Raw genomic sequence first — 21278 nt, 5'->3', positions numbered from 1 at the left:
CTGTACTTCCTTCGCTTCTGTACTTCCTTCGCTTCTGTACTTCCTTCAGCATTGTATTCTGTGTTTTGTATTGTCTCTACATGTTCTTCCTACTAAAATGAATCTATTGATGTTTTTTCACTTTGAACTTCATCTGCCACCTGCCTACCTGTTCCAACATTTGTCTGTCTTTTTTGAATTTCTACACCGTCCTCCTCAGTCTTTAATACTTCCAAGTTTCAGATCATTCACAAACTTTGAAATTGTCACTGTACAAAAAGTCTAGCTTACTTTACTACTCTTTGCAAGCTACTCAGTTAATTCTGCATCCACTGTCACTTTTATTCAATGTATCATAACTTTGATGCAGTGCTGCACAGTAGACTTATCCTTTGAAACTATGTACACACATCAACAACATTGCATTCATCAAACCCCTGTCTTTGCTTTGAAATACTCCAAGTTAGTTATGACTTTCCCTTTCAAAAAAAATCTGTGCTTGCTTTCCCTAACTTACATGTGTTCATTTGATTATTCATTTTGTCTGACATTGTGTCTAGAACAATTACCTATATCATTCAGACCTCCAGCATCTGCAGTACTTTGTTATATTTTACCTATATCATTGGTGTCCAGTGCTTCCCATTAAAATGATGCACAACAGCAGCATTCCTTGGACTTCCTTTAAGCCTTGCCTTCAATTGAGCTTTAAAATCCTTTTCTCACTTACATTGCTTACTCCAATCTTCTTTCTCCTTCTATTATTTATTGTTATATTTTTCCTCTTGCTAACCATGACGATTCCCATTTGTTAAATGTTATCACTGTTGAATTGTCTCCTCTGATCCAATCTACCTTTGTTAGCATCATTCAGCCTCTTCCACACACCCAATGGAGCAGTATTCTTCATTGGATCATAAGACATAGTCTCGTGTATAGAAGACCATATGATCCCTTGAGCCAGCTCCACCATTCACTACAACAATGACTACTGTGATTGTGATCGTGTTCTGCTTCAGCTTCACTGTTTCATTTCAATTCCTTATTCTTCAAGTCTCTGATAGACCAAAGATCTATCTGTCTCAGTCTTGAATATCTTCAGTAATGGAACTACCAAAACACAATGGGTTGGAAAAGGCCAAAGACTCTAAAACGACTGAGCGAAGAAATCTCTCATGGAAGTACTCGATGATTGTTCTCAAGGCTGTGCCCTTTGTGCTGTAAATTTGCACACCAGGGAAGCAGTCTCAGTATTTACCCTGTCATTAATATGCCCCTTCAGAATCTTAAATATGTTTAATAAGATCACCTCTCAGCCTCCATTCATAAGACAATCCTAACCTCATACCAGGGACCAATCTCATGAGCCTTTATTCAAAGGCACGTATTCCAGGTAGTTTCACCAAAGTCCTACACAACTGTAGCAAGACCTCCTTAATTTTGTACTCCAATGCCCTTGCAATAAAGACCAACATGTAATTTGCTTTCCAAATTATTTGTTGTGCCTATATGCTAACTTTCTGTTCTTGTACAAGTACATCCAAATCCCTCCGAACATAAACATTTAAAAGTTACAGCCCTTCTAAATTATTCCAATTTTAAATGATGACTAACGAAGTGAATAACTTTGTGTCCCTATGGTATACTCTATATGACACCTTGTTACCCACTCACTTAGCACAAGATCTGTAACTCTTTGTAGTATCTGTGTTCTCTTCACTGCTTATGTTCCACCTAACTTGTATCATCTTTAAACTCTGATAAATGTTCTGCCTTCTCATTTAAGTCAAAAAGATACAATGTATATTAAATAGCTTGAAGCACTCCTCCAGTTACAACCCAGAAACTTGATAATGTCTTAGAATCCCGAAAGTGCAGTTAGAAGCAATTTGCCTCATTGAGTCTGCATTGACCCTCTGAACACCATCCCACCCAGGCCCTCAACCCCGCCCTTTCCCTGTAACCCTGCATTTCCCATGGTTAATGCACCTAATTTGTACAACCCTGGACACTATGGGGTAATTTAGCACTGACCAAACCTGCATATGTTTGGACTGTGGAAGGAAACTGGAGCACGCGGAGGAAAACTGCGCAGACTTGGGGAGAATGTGCAAACTCCACACAGACAGTCACCCGAGGCTGGAATTGAACCCAGGTCGCTGGTGCTGTGAGGCAGCAGTGCTAATCACAGTCATTGTGCTGCCCATCTCCTGTTTATCTCTGCAAGTTGCTTTCTATCCATTAACTATTCTTCCTGTCTTACTAATATATTACCCCCACAATTTCAATAAGTCATTATTACATGTACTACCCTTTCATATGACACTTCATTGAATGCCTCATGAAAATACAAGTTTACAGTATTTACTGGTTCCCCTGAATCTAAACCCTACATCCTCGAAACACTGAAATTTATGAAATGCAACTACTTCTTTGTAAAACCATGTCAAGTCTGTCTAATCATATTTTATTGTTCTCAATACATTGTTACAATTTCCTGAAGTTCCAGAATTTATCCCAAAGACTGGAGTCAGGCTCACAGGTGTCAATTCCATGTTTCCTCTCCCTCCTTTCTAGAATAACAGAATCACATTTGCTAACTTTTCCAATCCACTGGGATTATTCTAGAATCGATGAAATCTTGGAAATTAATTACCAATGTTTCCACCATGTCTGAAGCTATCTTTTTTAGATGTAGGATGTCCAGGGATTTGTAGGCTTTTCGTGCTTTCAGTTTCTCCATACATTTTTCACGTTAATGTTAATTATGTTATGTTGTTAGATCCCTGGCTGCTACTGCTTTTCTGATATTATACCATCTGCCTGTTCCTTCATATGTAAAAAAGAATTCAGTGAGCTAAATCACTGATAGGATCTTTAACAAAAAAGAATTAGTCCTAAGTTCAGCCAGGCTTCTATGTTCAGTGACTCTATCAAAAAGTTTGAATTTATATTGGATTGGATTGGTATAATGCTGATGACTTCCAATCTTGGAATAGCCAACCAATGGTATTATCTAAGTCCATCCAATATGAGTTTGATGATATACTGACACAGTCTGTTTCCTTGGAACTGAGTCAGAACATTTGGGACAAAAGGGAAGAAAACTAGATGGAAGAGGGCAAAATGACACTTTCCCAATGGAGCATTGCATTCTGTCTCTCTTTTTTCCTCCTAAACCCCTCTTGGACATGTACTCTCAGCAACTGAGAATTATAGGCTTCAACTGGAAGTCAATTCTGTTATATGGTAAAAGCAAGCCACTATCCTGCAGATGCCATACCTTAGAAATAAGAACAGAAAAGCTATGAATACGCAGTAGAGAGAAACAGGTTTAATGTCTCCGGTCCATGGCCTTGCATCAAAATAAGGAAAGCTATCAAACTGAAATTTAAATTGCTTCCTTTGAATCAACTTACCCCTCCTGGTTTAGAGTCATCTGCATTAGTCACTTTGCATTGAATTTCAAGTTCAGGGAATTAGTATAGGTGAGAAGTAGTAATGAGGACATCCCACCTACTACTTTCTCTTCATCCTGACATAGCTTGTACAATGAAGGGTTGTTTTTTTCCTCCCCTTTAAAAATCCATTTCCAACTCTTACCCCAAATACCACAACTTTGTATTTAATTAAATGTTCTTTCAAATGGAGATTTGTCAAATGTCATGTTGAAAGTCTAGACGAATATTGAATCACTGCTGATCTCCAGTGTCAGTGAACTTCTAATGTTATATCAGCAATTTAAAAAAAAGACAAACATGAGCTAAAAGAGGAGAAAGTCTTACCAAGCAAACATCACCTGGGCTTCTTCTGATGTTTACCCCTTTCATAATTTCCGCAATAATTTTCTAGAAAATAAAGTCCCCTGGACTTCCACAGAAAAATAGTCTTGGAATTCATGGAGCACAGTACTTGCATTTGATACAGTGCCACACCACCAGACCTGAGCAAAATTAAAATACATGGAATGAAAGAGACAGTAGTAATATGGATATAAAATTGGCTGAGTGATGGGAAATAAGAGTAATGGTTATTAGTTGTTTTTCAAGCTTGGTGGGGGAAGGGGGGATGGGGAAGTGGGGTGTGTGTGAAAGGTTTGTAATGGTGTTGCCTTGGAGTCATTGCAGGGACCCTCGCTTTTCCTGATATTTACGTTAAAGATCTATACGTTGGGATACAGGGCACACCAACATTTGCAGCTGATTTAAAACTTGGAAGCGTTGGTGGACTGGGTGAAGAGATGGCAAATAAAAGTGATTTTGGTAGGAAGAACATGGAGAGAGAATATAAAATAGAGAAAATGGAGCAAGAGATTTGGCATAAGTCATTAAAATGGGACACGACAGGTTGAAGAAGCAGTTAATAAAGAGTAACCTACAATTTATTACAGGTGCCTAGAGTACTGGAGCAAGGAGGTCATGTCAAACTTGTATAAGATACTAGGTTGGCCTCATCTGGAATGATATTTTTCCAGTTCTGGGTACCACACTTGAGGAAGGTTATGAAGGTATTATTGAAGAGAGAGCTTAAGGGAATGGGCCTAAGAATGGAGAAGCTGGAACTGTTCTTCTTGGATGAGGTGGGAGAGAAAATCTGATTCAAGTATTCAAACTCATGAGTGGCCTGGACAGACTAAGTAGGGAGAATGTCCCCACTCTTGAAAGGACCAGGAATAAAAGGGCACAGATTTAAAGTAATTAGTAAACTAAGCAAAAATGAATAATGAGGAAAAGCTTGCTAATATAGCAAGTGGTTAGTGTCTGGAATGCACGAGCTGAGTGTGCGGCAGAGAGGGTTTCAAGAAAGACCTTCAAAAGAGGGTTGGATGGCTATTTGAAAAGGAGCATCAACTGGCTGGGAGAAAGCAGGAGAATGGCACTGGGTGAGATGCTCATTTGAAGGGACAGCACAAGCATGATGTGCTGAATGGTCTCCTATGTGCTGTAACAATTGCGACTCACTAGCACTTCCTGAAGGGCAGTTAGGGATTGCTGATAAATGCTGGGTCTGTCAACAATGCCTACATCCTGTGAATAAATAAAAGGTTCTGCATGAGGTTTGGAATACTGGTTGGAAATTTTAAGCTGTACTCTGGTTTACCTGTGTCACTGCTTCATGTTAATATGCATTAGTTGAAATGGTAGAAAATTCCATGACTATACCAGATGTTCCTCCTTGTAAAAACGAACTTTCCATTAACTGAAAAGAATATTGAAAATGCTGGAAAAATGTCGGCAGATCAAGTGGTAATTGCGGGAGAGAGAAACAGTTATCTTTTCAGAGCTGGAAAAAATTTAAAATGTTATAGGTTTTAAGCAATTAACGAGGCACCGAAAACAGGATGGGAAGGATAGAGAAGAGGGGAAAGTTCTTTGATGGGGTGGAAAGCAGGAGAGATTAAATGAAGAAAAAGGTTAATTACCATCACTGCATTCCCCCACTGTCAACAGTGTCAACCCACTGATTGATCAGAAACTGAATTGAACCAGTCATAAATAGTGTGACTACACAAGTAAGTCAAAGGCTGGGAACTCTGCTTACCTCCTGACTTCCTGAAGCCTATATGTTCATCTACAAAGCATAAGTCAGGAGTGTGATGGATACTCCACATTTGCCTGGATGAGTGCAGCTCCGTCAACACTAAGGAAGCTTACCACCATCCAGGACAAAGCAGCCACTTGATCAGCACACACCCACGGATTTAACTTTCAGTCCCTTCACCACCAATGTACAATGGCAGCAGTGTACACCATCCACAGTATGCCAAGCAAGAATGCATCAACACTGCTTTGACAACATCTTGCAATCCTGGGATCTTACTACCTAGGAGGGCAAGGTCAGTAGATGCAAGTTTACCCCACCTGCTGAAAGTTCCCCTCCAAGCCCCACTATCCTGACTAACTATATTGTTGCTCTGTCAGTTTCACTGTATCAAAATGCTGGCACTCTATCCCTAACAGCATAGTGGGTGTGCATAGTGGACTGCAGCAATTCAAGAAGGTGGCTCACCACCACCACTGAGGCGAATTTTTATTCATTTGTGGGACATGGGTGTCACTAGTTGAACCAGCAGTTATTGCCCATCTCCAATTAGCAATTCGCAAGTAGACAAGAGCAACAAATGCTAACCTAACCAACAATATCCACTTTCCATGAAATTATAATAAAAAAAGCCGAGTTTATAACTCACCCCTGAAACCATGGTTTTCTTCTACAAACCCAGTTACAGCCTTATTTCCATTCAAATCTAACAAAACTCCACATGACTCCATTATGCATCAAAATTCAAACATTCTCATCCCGCAAAATCCAGACTTTCTCTGCGATTTCAATTCTGACGGAGGTCTGGTATGATGCATTCTGAACTTGATACTATTGCAATTCAATGTTTCCATAATGTTCAAAACTCAGGATTTTACACCCATTGCTCCCTCTCTCGTCTTAACACAGAAGCATCTTGTGTAATTCTGCTAATGCTTTTGCGCTATTGGCAGCAGGGTCAGGTTAGCCCTCACAAGCCAGCAGAATAGCCAGTATCAATCTCTTCAGACATCTTAACCGAGTACCTCTGCCAATCCCCTGATACTGTATCCAAACCAGTTGCTGTTACCATGGACACAACATTCTTATGTAGATTATTGCTTGGCAGATTAATTTAGTAGCTCTGGGTGTTCCTGGATGGGATTTCAAAGCTGTTGACTTCACTTTAAAATTGAGAAGTTTTCCAGCAACTGAGTTTACAAGAAGGTTGAAGTCCTGGTCTCTGAGCCTCAGCTGTAATCACTCCGATCATGAGAAAGTTGGAAAGATATCTCAAACATTTACCTTATTTTAAAATTTTGAGCACGTGAACTGTTTACAATATGTAATTGTCTAGTTTGCTTTATCTTTCATTGATTTTAAAATTCAGATACACAAAAAAAATGCTACCGGTGTATGATACCTGTGTCAGAGTTAATGAGGACTGATGACTGCTTCCCTGACTATGGACCATAATCGATTCACAATGTGTAAATGTAAAAGGAAAGGGTTGAACACTAGAGTAGGCAACTCGCCAACTGGGTTTCCCCGTACATTTTAAGATATAGTGGGACAGGAGTTTTTTTATTGTTCAGTGCATTGAATATAGCAGTTGGGAGGACATTTTGCAGCGGTACAGGGCATTGGTTAGGCCACTTTTGGAATACTGCATTCAGTTTTGGTCTCCCTGCTATAGGAAGGATGTTGTGAAACTTGAAATGGTTCAGAAAAGATTTACAAGGATGTTGCCAGAGTTGGAGGGTTTAAACCATAGGGAGAGGCTGAATAGGCTGGGACTATTTTCCCTGGCGTTTCGGAGGCTGAGGGGTGACCTTATAGAAGTTTATAAAACCAAGGAGACATACATTGAGAGGAATAGACAAGATCTTTTCCCTGGGGTGGGGGAGCCCAAAACTGGAGGGTATAAGTTTAAGGTGAGAGTGGAAAGATTTAAAAAGGACCTAAAGGGCAACTTTTTCACGCACAGGATGGTGCGTGTATGGAATGAGCTGCCAGAGGAAGTGGGTGGAGGCTGGTGCAATTACAACATTTAAATAAGTGCCTGGATGAGTATATGAATAGAAAGGCTTTAGAGGGATATGGGCTAAATGCTGGTAGATAGAACTAGGTCAGATTGGGATGCCTGGTTGGCATGGATGAGTTGGACCAAAGGGTCTGTTTCCATGCTGTACAGCTCTGACTCTATCAGAGCACTGCAATATATTGGGACAGGAGTTTCACTGTAGGGTCTAAATATTAGAGCACAGTGATGTACTGGGAAAAGAGTTTCCCTGTAGGGTCTAACTATCAGCACAGTGATATATACTGGGACAGATGTTTCCCTGTAGGGTCTATCAGAGCACAGTGATATACTGGGACAGGAGTTTCACTGTAGTGTCTGCCTTCTGCCTAAACTGAAAAACGGACTGGGGCAGATGTTTTGCTATAAGGCTGGCTGATCATGAGGAATTTCTGCTCTAGTAATCTCTCTATATCAGGCCTGGTTGGCTGTGAGAAACATATGCTGGAATAAGTTTTCCTTTTGAGAGATGAAGGCACTGTCGGCTGAATAACTGAGAAACATTTTGTACACTGCTGTCAGACCCAGAAGGCAGACCTTTTTTGATACTTTTACATCGAAAACATGTCGAGTCATCTTGGCGTCACAGCAGTTAACAATATTTTTATTGAACTGTAATATGTCTTCCACAATATGACCTGTACATGAATGTTTGTTGTAGCCCCAGATATATTGCTACTTGTCATTACTGGTTTCTGCATTTCTGCAACCTTCTCAATAGGCTTGCTAATCTGACGTGGAATGAGGATTTGTGCACTAATTCTTTGTAAGAGAAGCTTCAGTTCATTGTTTCATATGTCACTGGATGAACTACAATGAAATTTAATGTATCTTTTCCCTATCCAGCACTATAAACATCATGAGTTCACTATAATTAGATTGCTGAACAATTAGGTGCCATGCAGAACAAATGAATATTTACTTTTGTCAGCCACAGAAAGAGTGACTGAGAATTTAGTGTTAATGAACAATCCAGTAACTCTAAACCCAGTGTGTGAATCATCTCACTGACAGATTACGCAGGCATACTGTTCAGATTTCTCAATAGGAAGTGCCATTCAGGTATTGGGAAAAGAAGATACCTGATGGAAACCATGTTCATTGACATTGGATGGCAGAAAGAATACAATTCCAGGTAGCATTTGAGATAAATTAAAGTACTTTTGCTCCGTTAAGAAAAAAAGTAGTTGGTCATCTCTAAAGGTTAGATTGGCAGCATAATAAAAGGACACTGGAGTATGGGTTTAAAGTGGTGCGGTTGCAGTGTATCATGGGCTGGCAATCTGTACTGACTCCTTAAACCCAGGCAACAGCCTTCACTTACTGCAGTGAGCCTCCACGATCTGCTTTGACACACAGCAGTCATGGGGATAATGTGTTAGGGGGAGTTGGAATCTAAGGTAAAGTAGAATTGCCAAATGACCAGCAACAGGCTCTTTAAAGGGCTACATAAAAGTGAAAATTGGCAAACTGAACAACAGTCATCTCCATGAGGTGGAGAAACAGGTAAAGGCAACTGTCTCTAAAGTCATCCTTGAGACTGGAGGGCAGCCGCAGGGATCACGCTTAAAGTCATTAAGGAAACACTCAGCAAAGGAGAAGTGATGGTCTAGTGGTGTTATTGTTTACTGGTAATGCAGAGAATGTTCTGGACACATGGGTTTGAATCCTGTTACGGCAGATGGTAGAATTTGAATTCAATAAAAAAGATCTGGAATTATACATTCTAATGGTGATAATGAATCCATTCACTAATGTCTTTTAGGGAAGGAAACTGCCATCCTCACTTGGTCTGGCCTACATGTGACTCCAGTTAGTGATGGGCAATAAATGTTGGCCTAGCCAGCAACGCCCTCATTGTGAATGAATAAAAAAAGTTTCAGTCTACAGTTAGGCTTTTCGTTGTTACCTCAGAGTACAATAGGACCTTGATCAGATGGGCCAATGGGCCGAGGAGTGGCAGATGGAATTTAATTCAGATAAATGTGAGCTGCTGCATTTTGGAAAGGCAAATCAGGGCAGGATTTATACACTTAGTGGTAAGGTCCTGGGGAGTGTTGCTGAACAAAGAGACCTTGGAGTGCAAGTTCATAATTCCTTGAAAGTGGAGTCTCAGGGAGATAGGATAGTGAAGAAGGTGTTTGGTATGCTTGCTTTTATTGGTCAGTGCATTGAGTATAAGAGTCAGGGGTTCATGTTGCAGCTGTACAGGACATTAGTTGGGCCCCCTCTGGAATACTGCATTCAGTTCTGGTCTCTCTGCTGTAGGAAGGATAGAGCCATAGGGTCACACAGCACGGAAACAGATCCTTCGGTCCAACCGGTCCATGCCAAACATAATCCCAAACTAAAATAGTCTCACTTGCCTGCTCCCAGCTCATATCCCTCCAAATCTTTCCTATTCATGTACTTATCTAAATGTCTTTTAAACGTTGCAATTGTAACCACATCCACCACTTCCTCGGAAAGTCCATTCCACACACAAACCACCCTCTATGTAAAAAAATCTACCCCCCATGTTTTTTTTAAATCTCTCTCTCCTCTCATCTTATAATTGTGTCCCCTAGTCTTGAAATCCCCCAACCTAGGGAAAGGACGTCTACCATTAACCCTATCTATACCCCTTATTATTTTGTAAACTTCTATGAGGTTGCCTCTCAACCTCCTATGCTGCAGTGAAAAAAGTCCCAATCTATCCAGCCTTTCTCTATAACTCAAACTTTCCATACCAGGCAACATCCTGGTAAATCTCTTCTGAACTCTCTCCAGCTTAATAATACCTTTACTATAACTGAGCCACCAACTTCTTTAAGAATATTTCCTAACATTTTTCCTCTGTCAGATGGTAAGCTAATCGATCTGTGATATTCTGCTTTCTTTTTCCCTCTCCTTTTGAATGAAGGAAATACGGTTGCCATCTTTGAAAATAACTGGACCACCTCCAAATCAAGGGAGTTTGGGAAAAACCAATGCATCAGCTATCTCTCTGGCCACTTTTTTAAATGGATGAAGTCCATCAGAACCTGGGCACTTGTTAGACCACAGCTCTGACAACTTACTCAGGACCACTTCTCTGATTGTGATTTTCCTAGTTTTTCTGTCTCTTCCCTTTCCTTATTTATCACTGCTTCTGGGATGTTAATTGTACTCTATAATGAGGACTAATGCAAAATATTTTTCATTATTAATTTGCCAGTTTGACTTTCTATAAGACCACTTCATTAATCATGTTTTTATTTACAATAGTTATATAAACCCTTACTATCCATTTTTATATTTCTGGCTAGCTTTCTCTCATACTCTTAACATTTTTCAATTTTTTTTGTTGTCTGTTTTGTATATTCTGTCCAATCTGCTACCCATCTTTGCATAATTATATGCTTTTTCGATAAGTTTTAAACTACCTTTAACAATTCTAGTTAATCCCTGTCTTAAAATTCTTTTTACTTGTTGTAAGTGTCTTTTCTGTATATTATGAAAATTTAAGTATCTGCCACTGCACGTCTATTGGCCTATCCTTTAATCTAATATGTCAGTTTACTTTAGCCGGCTCTACTTTCACACCCCTATAATTTCTGTTATTTAAAGTCAAGAAAAAATAGTATTGGACCAACTCCTCTCTCCCTCAAATTGAATGTAACATTCAATTATATCATGATCACTGCTACCTATGGTCACTGTCACTATGAAATCATTAATGGATGTTGTGAAATTTGAAAGGGTTCAGAGAAGATTTACAGGGATGTTGCCAGGGTTGGAGGGTTTGAGCTATAGGCAGGGACTGAGTAGACTGAGGCTATTTTCCCTAGAATGCAGAGGCTGAGGGGTGACCTTATAGAAGTTTGTAAAATCATGAAGGGCATGGATAGGGTAAATGGACAAGGTCTTTCTCCCAGGGTAGGGGAGTCCAAAACTAGAGGACATAGGTTTAAGGTGAGAGGGGTAAGATTTAAAAAGAACCTAAGGGACAACTTTTCAATGCAGAGGATGGTGTGTTTATGGAATGAGATACCAGAAGTAGTAGTGGAGGCTGGTACAATTACAACATTTAAAAAGGCATCTGGATGGGTATATGAATAGGAAGTGCAGAAATACTGGCAAATGGGACTAGGTTGGGATGTCTGGTTGGCACGGATGATTTGGACCAAAGGGTCAGTTTCCATGCTGTACAGCTCTATGACTCAGCTTTGAGAACTACAAACACAATATGCAAGTTGTGTCATAGTGCAGTGGAAGAGGTGAATGTGCATATCCATAGAATCCCGACAGTGTGGAAACGGGCCCTTTGGCCCAGCAAGTGCACATGGACTCGGACATCCCACCCTGACCCATTCCCCTATAACCCACCTAATCTACACATCCCTGAATGCTATGGGCAATTTAGCATAGCCAATCCACCTAGCCTGCACATCTTTGGACTCTGGTAGGAAACCCACACAGGCACGGGGAGAATGTGCAAACTTCATGTAGACAGTCACCTAAGGGTGAAATCAAACCCGGGTCCCTGGCGCTGTGAGGCAGCATTGCTAACCACTGTGCTCCCCCTATGTGTTGTAGTTAGGAGATCATCAGTAAAAGGCAGTCAGAAACCAGGTTGTTGGCAGAGTGAACAAAGAAGGAAAATTCTCCAGAAAGTGCAGGGGGAGCTGGGAGACGCGCCTGGTCATGATCAGTGGCGAAGTGACTATAAGTGATGCAGGGATTGAAGCTGAGGGTAGGGTCATCCTGCCTATGTAAGTGAAGAAGCAGTAAATACGATAGATAAGATTGAGGCTCCCATCAAGCAATTCTAGAACTATCTTAGTTTAGGAAATGAGAGGCAATTTTAGAAACTTTGATGATAACAGTGGAGACACTGAATAAAGCAATGGCAACTTTATTGGAGGAAGGATAAGAAGAAACATAATCAAAGTGGCTGTAGAAACCAATGGGCTTGTGTAGATATGAGATATATCCAAGAGTCAGAGATAGAATGAGTGAGTGGGGAAAGAAAGGGAGAAATAGACCGCAAAGATGGTAATTGGAAATGGGAAACATTATCAATGAGATTCTCCAGGTTGTAACAAGCAAGAGGTAGAATAAACATCATCAACAATGTAATGGAGAAAAATTTGGTAGGGAACCAGAGTAAAACTATAACAATGAGTTCTGTATGTCCCATTACCAAAAGACAGACATAATTGGAGATTATACAGATATTCAAAGCATCACTGTTTATGAGAAGTAAATGGAGTTAGGAGAGAAACTATCAGGGTCCACGCAAACTCAACGAAGCAGAGAAATGGTGAGACAACAAGGTGCAGGGCTGGATGAACACAGCAGGCCAAGCAGCATCATAGGAGCAGAGGAGAGGCTGACGTTTCGGGCCTAGACCCTTCATCAGAAAAGGTGAGGTGCATTTTCAGTAAAGATGTGGTGAACTCAGCAACCATCCCGTCCAACAAGGTTCTAACACATTGCGATGACAAAATAAATGGGAGACACAAAACGGAATGCTGAAAACAGCACCGAGCTCCTGAATCATCGTTGTAGGTTTGGGGTGTCTGGACCAAGAGAGAATAGTGTCAAGGTGAGAGGCCGCAGTGGGACAGGTTTCCTGTTGCTTTATCCAGGAAATAGACGTAAGTTGTGTGGGCTGTAGGTTTCCACTGGGATTGGAGGCATTGGTGATGGGTGAGTTTCATGGGAAAATGATAATACGAAACAAGAGAGAATCTGGGAAATGATAAAGAATTGGAAAGAGATAGGGATGGGAGTCATACAGTTGATCATAAGTGTTCCCACTATACAGCCTTTCCACAGGTTTGTGGATGAAGGAGTGAAGCTGAAAAGGACATTATTCAAGATGAGTAAGGTAGAGTCATACCCACCGTTAATCTGACTGTAAATATTCATGAGGCCATTGTGCGGTATTTCACTTGGGTTCTTTTTTGCTGAAGTATAAGACAAGATTGGTGCAATCTGGATCTTATAGATCAAAACAAGAATTTCTTACCAAGATCTTTCAAGGTATCAATTCTATTTTCCATTCAGTTTCTAAATAGTGCTGTAACAATTGAATGTCACCCTCCAATTTGTTCCTTTGCTACTTGCTATCCAACTGTTTTGAATTTAGGTCATTCTGTTAGTTCTTTGGGCAAATTGTGTTCACAAGAAGTTTGTGATGTTACTGTGAGTACATAGAGAAACAATTTGCTTTTTGTTTGCTGAGGAATTCTCTCTCCAGCATATATTGCACAAAGTACTGCAAAATGAATTAACAGTAATGTTTATCATTCCATTCCAGACACTTGCAAAGAAAGCAAAAGCAGGAAAGCTGTTACCGGAGGAATATCAGGGAGGATCTTTCAGGTAAAAACCCCAGCATTTTGACCTGAATCATTCCACCTTTGTTTGTATTAAAACACTGGGAATCTGCAGTTGTGTTGAGTTTGGGCATGTTTGGTTTTCCTGGAACCTTTTTCTTACAGTTTTGTTCTCAGTTCTTCATTGGCTGCAGCCACTTCGTGAGTAGTAAGTGATTCCATGGCCTGTAAAAAGCTCAGTAAAATCAGACAGCCTGTCCAGCATACTTTGCATATACCACGAGTTGTCTTGGTAATTACTGCTTGGTAATCTACCAGGAAAGGTATCCTGCCTGGTCCTGCTGCCAGTTCCCCTTAGACACAGAAATAAAGCTTGTTGAGGATAGCACAGCCATTGCCAGAGAAAGTGAGGTGCACATGCAATGTAAAATACGTACCACATTTCACCCTCTGAATGTTTTCTAATGAAGTAGGCATTTTGTTAAAACTTCCTCAAATCCAGGCAGGAAACTCTTGGTAGGATATCTAAACATTGCTGCAGAATAGTTGGAGAAACAGGAGTGCTTGGAATAGATTTTGGATCCTCATTGTCCACGTGATCAACCATAAATTATATCTCAACCCATCTGCAGAGTTCGTACACTGACCACAGATACAGAGGGACATCTGGGGATTGGGAGGGAAAGAGAGAGAGAGAGAGACAGACACAGGGACAGAGAGGGAGAAAAGGGGGTGGACAAAGAGAGGAGGGAGGTGGGTAGGGGAGGAGCAGGCAGAGAGAGGGATGAAGGAAAGGACTGGCCAAGAGAGATGGGGGGATAAAAGAGGAGAGTGGAGGGGATGAGTGGAAAGGGAGGGAGGAAGGGGGTACAAACAAAGAGAGAGAAAGCAAGGGAAGGGATGGGCAGAGAGTGCACACACAGAGATGCCATAATGGAATACACCTCCACATGTCTAGGAGCCCTGAGCAGAATCTCCTCTCAAATGTAGAACTCCCTTCTTTCGTGAAAAAGAAGGGGTTAAGTGGCAATCTACATGTGATTGTTATACCTTTTGAAGGTCTGGCCCAATGTCTATGCAGGACAGTGAACATTTCAGTCAAAACGAGATGTTTTATGGTCAGTTACATGACTCATTGTGAAGGAGCGGATTAAATGAGCTAAAGGAACTTATTCATCAAAACCAGCTTCTAATCTTCAACATATTTAATACACCCAATACTTTAACAGTCATATGTTAAAAGTAGACTCAACTAACACCTGATAAAGATTATAAATCATGAATTGGACAGGTTCAGGAACTTCAAAGTTCCTAGTTACAAACATCTGCCTAGCGTGAGTGAGATTGTAGTATCCTGGGGCCATCAATTAAAACCAAGGGAGGGTTTTAAAACTCAGCTAAATTTGAAGACTGAACCATAAGGACTGAAATTTAATATATGTATCATATCTGTAGACTGTATTATGCTGGAAATAGAGCCCCATTATTCCTGGAGTTGTCACAAAAGTGAAAGATATTATAAAAGTGCACAAAATTCCCCAATTTCCCTGTCTTTCAGACCCAGGATGACTGAAAGCACAGATCATGTTTCAGTATTTAGCACAAATTACAACAATAAATAAATTCTAAGCAGGGCTAAACAAGTAATAACCATCAATATAGAACCTTACTAGTTAAACCTCTAAACCCTGTATTATATAGATGCATACACAGCATGGGGGAGAGGGAATTGAAGGCTGTTCAGTGGTCATTGTCCACAGAATTCACTGCTTTCATTTGCTTACAGGAGACACAGCGCAACTGACTTATTGGTTAAAAGGCCATAGCTTACAGAAACGGATGAGGGAGAAAGGAGCTACTTTCTTCAGGCTTGAGCTGGTTTACTGCAGGGAAAAGGGAGCGCTCTTTCCCTGCCGAGATCCACTGACTTTTCCCTCAAACATTCACACTAACAAGCAGTTTAGCTACCTGGGAGCCAATCACATGATTGTTGCCAGGCAGAAAGCCTTTGTCATCGACAACTGGTCACCATAGCACAGACCAATCAGCCACTTGTCGCTGGCCAAATGTCCATTTGTACATACACATGCCCCCAGTTCATCTGTAATTTCCCCCACCTGCACTCCAGCTAGGGTTCTGGCGAGGGAGTTTCATGATTTTGACTCAGTGCCAGTGAAGCCATTGCAATATATTTCCAAATCTTAATGCTGTGTGACTTGGAGGGGAGCTTGCAGGTGGTGATTCCCCCATGGTACTCTTGGCCTCCTACATTTTGGAAGGAGCTTGGTTGAGTAGCTGCAGTGCATTTTGTAGATGGTACACACTGCTACTACTAATCATCATGGTGAATGGAGTGAAGGTTGAAGGTGGCGTCTGCTTTGTCCTGGATGGTAACAAGCCTCTTGAGTGCTGTTGGAGCTTCACCCATCCAGGCTTTGGGGAAGTAAGGAAGCGAATTATTCACAGAATTACTAGTCTCTGTCCTTCTATTGTAGCCACAGTATTTTTATGGCTAGTCCAGTTCAGTTTCTGCTCAGTGGTAATTCCCAGAATGTTGACAGTTTGAGGGGAGGTGTTCAGCAATAGTATAGGGTAGTGTCCTTAAATATCAAGAATGGATGGTTAGGATCTCTCTTGATGCAGCTGGCCATTGCCTCGTGGTTGTATGGGATGAATGACACTTGGTTGTTTGGACATTTACCTTGAGCACAGAATTCCATACGGAAGCACAAAGCATTATAGTACATGACTGACTGAGCAGGTCATTGACAGGAGTTAGTCACTGATGATGATTCATGGCAGTGTGTTTAAACCCCCAGGAAAAGAAACAAATATGCTAATTTTCTTTTTGTTCCACTTTCTCAGCATCTCCAATTTGGGAATGTTTGGAATCAGCGGCTTCAGTGCTGTCATTAACCCACCTCAAGCTTGTATCCTGGCCATTGGGCAGTCCCGCCATGATCTGACCATTTCCGAAGATGACAAAGGCAACCACAAACTCTGCCGGAAAGACATGATGACAGTCACCCTGTCTAGCGATGGCCGGGTGGTGAATGATGAGCTTGCGTCTCAGTTTTTGGAGAGCTTCAAGCTTAACCTCGAGAATCCAAAATTATTAGCTGTGCTCTAGGCTGCAGTCTGGACTTCACCATACAAAGGATTAGGGATATTACGTGGAAGACATTACAGAGTGTTCCTATAATGGAGTTTATTTTATTTTTAGTCTTGTGACAATGCAGGTGAATCCCTATCCTGCCTTTACCTATGTGTAAGGCCAAATAAAATAACTTTGTTATTTATTTCAATGGGTTGCCATCTTCATCTCATTATCATCAACACTACCTCACTACAGCCAGCTTCGTTCTGCCTGGCAGAAGTGAAAAACCCTGTCTGAGTTCAACTTTTCCACAAGATTCAATGTTCCCTCAACCTTACTCCAAATAAACTGCTGATCATTCAGTTTCATATTTCTCCCAGTTTTGGATGGTATTGTTATTGGCTCAACTGTTGTCTTTCTCTCCTTTAAATCTACCATCATCATCCCCCTTCTCAAAACAAAAGCCAACGGCCTGCCTGGTACATTCTGAATAGGCGGTGAGTAGTTTATTTTGTTTTCTCCACTGATATTTCAAAGTAGTACTGGAGGATGGTGAGACAGTGCTGAAACCTGTAAATCAAAATTTCAGGTCTCAAAATTTAGAAGCAACACCTCCTGTAACCATAGGAGTCACAAGTGAGTTGTTGTGAAGTCAATTGCTATAATCCACTGTGCATATTTCATCTACAAATAGTTGCACCAACAATCAAAAGGTCTTATTTATTCCCCACTAAGCCCTGAAAAGAAAGAAACACTTGCATTTATGAAGTGCCTTTCGCAACCTCAGGATATCCCAAAGCGCTTTACAAACTGCAGCTCAAAATTATTTGACTGGTTGTTAAACAAGAAAGGCAGCAGCCCAAGTGCATGCAGCAAGTTTACACAAGCTGCAATATGATCCCACATCAGTAAATGAGAGCACTGGAAACTGAGCTCATGTAGAAATGGCCAAAATACCTGGCTTTGTCTTATAAGTGGGTCAGTGAATGCCCAGGACTCCCATTACAATTTAGTGACTCTGCACTTCTATGTGTACTGTGTACATGCCAACTGCCTGAGCAGTGAAGAAGCTGGTTTGTTCTGTCTATATATCGAGAATAACAGAGACAAGAGTGAGTTAAAAGACAAACACAATCAAAGACTTTACAGTCCTAAAATCACATGCCAAGCCAGGATAGTGTAACGGTCTCGATTACTTTAATCCCCGCCAGCCAATTATTTTATATAATTGTACAGAAATGCCCCTGTTTATTCAAATTGAAATTTGAGTGACTTAGCCAATGACTAGACATTATTAGCAATAGTTAATAATTATCCTGTGCATATTTAATGAAGATTAACAGCCCTGCTGGGATATAGTGAAGGTATCAGACTTTCAGACATAGGCCAAGAGTGAGGATTGAATCCTGAGGTTAGGCTTTGAGTATGTCTGTCACTCTCACTCTTTCTCCCCAGTTGAAGCAGGTTGTTAGAGGAAGCAAGGGCAGCGACAACAGAATGACTTACCTAATGACCCAGAAATGTCAGTCAGATAGAAATTTCTGAAACTAGATTGGAGTTGTGCGACAGAACCATACAGAAATCCAGATACAGCTGACTCCATGAGAATTGTCCAGGAAATTAAAATTTAAATATTGCTAACTGGAGACTAGAAGTTGGAACTCTTCATCTTTCTCATCAAAACTACCATGCAGAGAGCAGACATTGGAATAAAATTTTTTTTTATGCAGAGCAACAAGAGTGTGCTGATTGGTTGGGCCATAATTGGCATGAAGATCACATAAAAACAGTTAACTGTCAGTCTTAGCTCTCAGAGTAGGCAGATAGATTCTGATTGGTCAGGGCATCGTAATGGGTTGCAGCCAAGTTTAGTTGTCTCCATGACTCTGTTTTTGAGATGTATGTACAGATTTCTGTAGCTTCTAGCCTTTGAAAATGCATTATACTGTGAGGTCAGCTGATGATCTTAAATTGGTTTCCAGTGTAACTCTTAGCACAGTTGGATTATTTAATAAATGATTTCTAATAGCAGAATCACATCCAACGGTGGATAGAACTCAGGCTTGCAAATACAGGCTGGTTGAGCACAAGTAGCCTGTTGCCTGCTGTGATTGGTCAATGGAACATGTTATTTGATACAGTCTTCCAGCCATTGGGATGTACAACCTACATACCTGTTATCACTCCAGCACTGAAACTCGATATATCATATTAGTCATTTGTGTGGTAGGCAGCAGCATCCTGATCATGGAGAAATCTCCTTGTGGATATACTGGAGAGTAGCAGCATGAAACAATTCATTGTACTTGTTCAAACATTTGAAACCCCTTTCCCTTCCAGGATAAACTGAGGTAGACTGGGCACCACTCAGGGCCAAAAGTGGTAGCCCTTCCATACATTTTGATGATAAAATGATGAGTTGATCAGGGTATTCCGTATCACTTGGGATAGCCTTGATATGTCCTGTCTCAGCATAGACAGTGAGCAGATGGTTCATGAGGTTGCCAGCAAGATTGTTCTTTAGTACATGGGACTGAGGCAATCCCAACATTGGCTAGTGAATGTGGACTTTCAATAGACAGTAGTTAAGAAACCGTTCTCCACTTCTCAACAAGTTCATCTGGTAATAAGAGCTCATTTGATCAATCCATTTCAATAGCAAATTTGAGAGCAGGATGGAGTTTATTCAACTGTGCAAAGAAACTTTGTGGCTGTTCATTGAATATTGTGCTACTACATGTCAGAAGTATGCGAGGAGTAAGAGGTTAGCGGTCCTAACATCAAAATTGAAATTTCTTTCAGGCAATTCCCCAGTATCTGGAACCCTCTGATAGAATCAGGGTCCAAACTGACAACACCCCCCACAACCCAAAGACTTTCCACATCCCCCATCCCAACCACACCTTGACCAGTCACCTTCCAATGCCTGTCCCGACCCTGCCAACCCAACACGTGACGCCTGTCTGACCTGATGCCTGCACCCACTCCTCCGACCTCCTCAGACCAGGTACCTGTCAGCCACTGAGGCCTGAGCCCAGACAATCAGGTCGAAAATACCCCTAACCTCTCCCTTCAGTCCCTTGCCACCCATATGCCACACTTCCTTGATATCCTAATCCTTTCGGAGTAGTTGGCAAAGAGGCTGCTGGATATTACAAGTACAGAATATGCCACTGTAAAAGGGAGTGTGGTTTCATTAAGGATCAACTCTGCAGCTGAATGCAATGGTTCCTGGAATGGTCTCCACTGTTTTGCAACAGTAGGCTGCAGGAAATTCCAGGGCATAACTGGTCAAAAGATAAATGTGTAACATTTGAGCCCAGTCAGGTTCCGAAGTCTAAACACTGATTAGAAATTCTGGACCAATCTTTCAAACTTCCCTCAATCAGTGGGAGAGTTGCATGAAGGTTGGAGAGTGGCAGATGTGCTACTCTTGTTCAAGAAAGGGTGCAAGGACAGTCCTACCAACTACAGGTCGGTTAGCTTCACACCATTGCTGGGTAAGGTTTGGAAATCCATAATCAGGGCTTAAAGTTATCAGCAACTTGGAGAGGTTTGTGTTAAATTTTTATACAGTTACAAAAGACAGATCTTGCTTAACGAATTGAACTTCCTGATGAAACAGGGAAAGATAATAAAGGGAAGGTTGTCTATGTAGATTTTAAGCAGTTGGCAAAGTACCACATAAATGGCTGATTAACAAAACTGAGATTCACAGAATTGAGGAGAGTCAGTGTCCAGTTCCACAGAAAGCAGCAAGTCAAAAACTAAGAGTTAAGATTTCAGGTAAGGCTTGTGGGGAATGTGAGGAAGGTCATTTTTGCACAGTGAATGATTATCATCAGGAGCTCGTTGCCCAAAAGTGCAAAGGAAGCAGAGACCATCAATGAGCCCATCCAATCTTCTTTCAAAGGAAATAAACTTCCAGGAGTATAGGAATCAAGCGTGGAAGGACAGGATTTCTGTACTGGGAGCCAGGTGGATTTGATGGACCAAATGGACTCCTTTTGTCTCACGACCAACTAGTGAGTTTATACTGGTCTAAGAAAGGCCAATGACTTTTCCATATAGTGAGGGGATAATTGCATAATGGTAATGTTACTGGACTGATAGTCCAGAGGCTGAAACTAATCAACTAGAAACATACTCAAATCCTTAAAATACAAGTATTAAATCTAGAATGAAATGCTAGTCTGATTGCTACTGTTAAGTCCTCACTAATTGCTAGAAACAAAAGTCTGGTTTGCTAATATCCTTCAGAAGAGGGAATAAAACCAGAAGGAATAGGAGCAGGAGT

The 21278-nt window shown here is 41.0% G+C and overlaps 1 protein-coding gene across 1 annotated transcript in view; it reads left to right on the top strand.

The window, feature by feature from the left end:
• pdhx (pyruvate dehydrogenase complex component X) overlaps positions 1 to 17189 on the top strand; it is an 85927-nt gene extending 68738 nt beyond the window's left edge. The window contains 2 exon segments of the mRNA XM_048607295.1: positions 13866 to 13930; positions 16750 to 17189. Coding sequence (XP_048463252.1) covers positions 13866 to 13930; positions 16750 to 17014 — 330 coding nt within the window. The 3' untranslated portion in view covers positions 17015 to 17189.
• The last annotated feature ends 4089 nt before the right edge of the window (positions 17190 to 21278 follow it).

This window comes from Rhincodon typus, chromosome 17 (genome assembly GCF_021869965.1).
Source record: "Rhincodon typus isolate 14 chromosome 17, sRhiTyp1.1, whole genome shotgun sequence".
In the NCBI taxonomy this organism is placed as follows: Eukaryota; Metazoa; Chordata; class Chondrichthyes; order Orectolobiformes; family Rhincodontidae; genus Rhincodon; species Rhincodon typus.
Note: the sequence above shows the minus strand (reverse complement) of the source record. Positions and strands in the feature narration are given on the sequence as shown.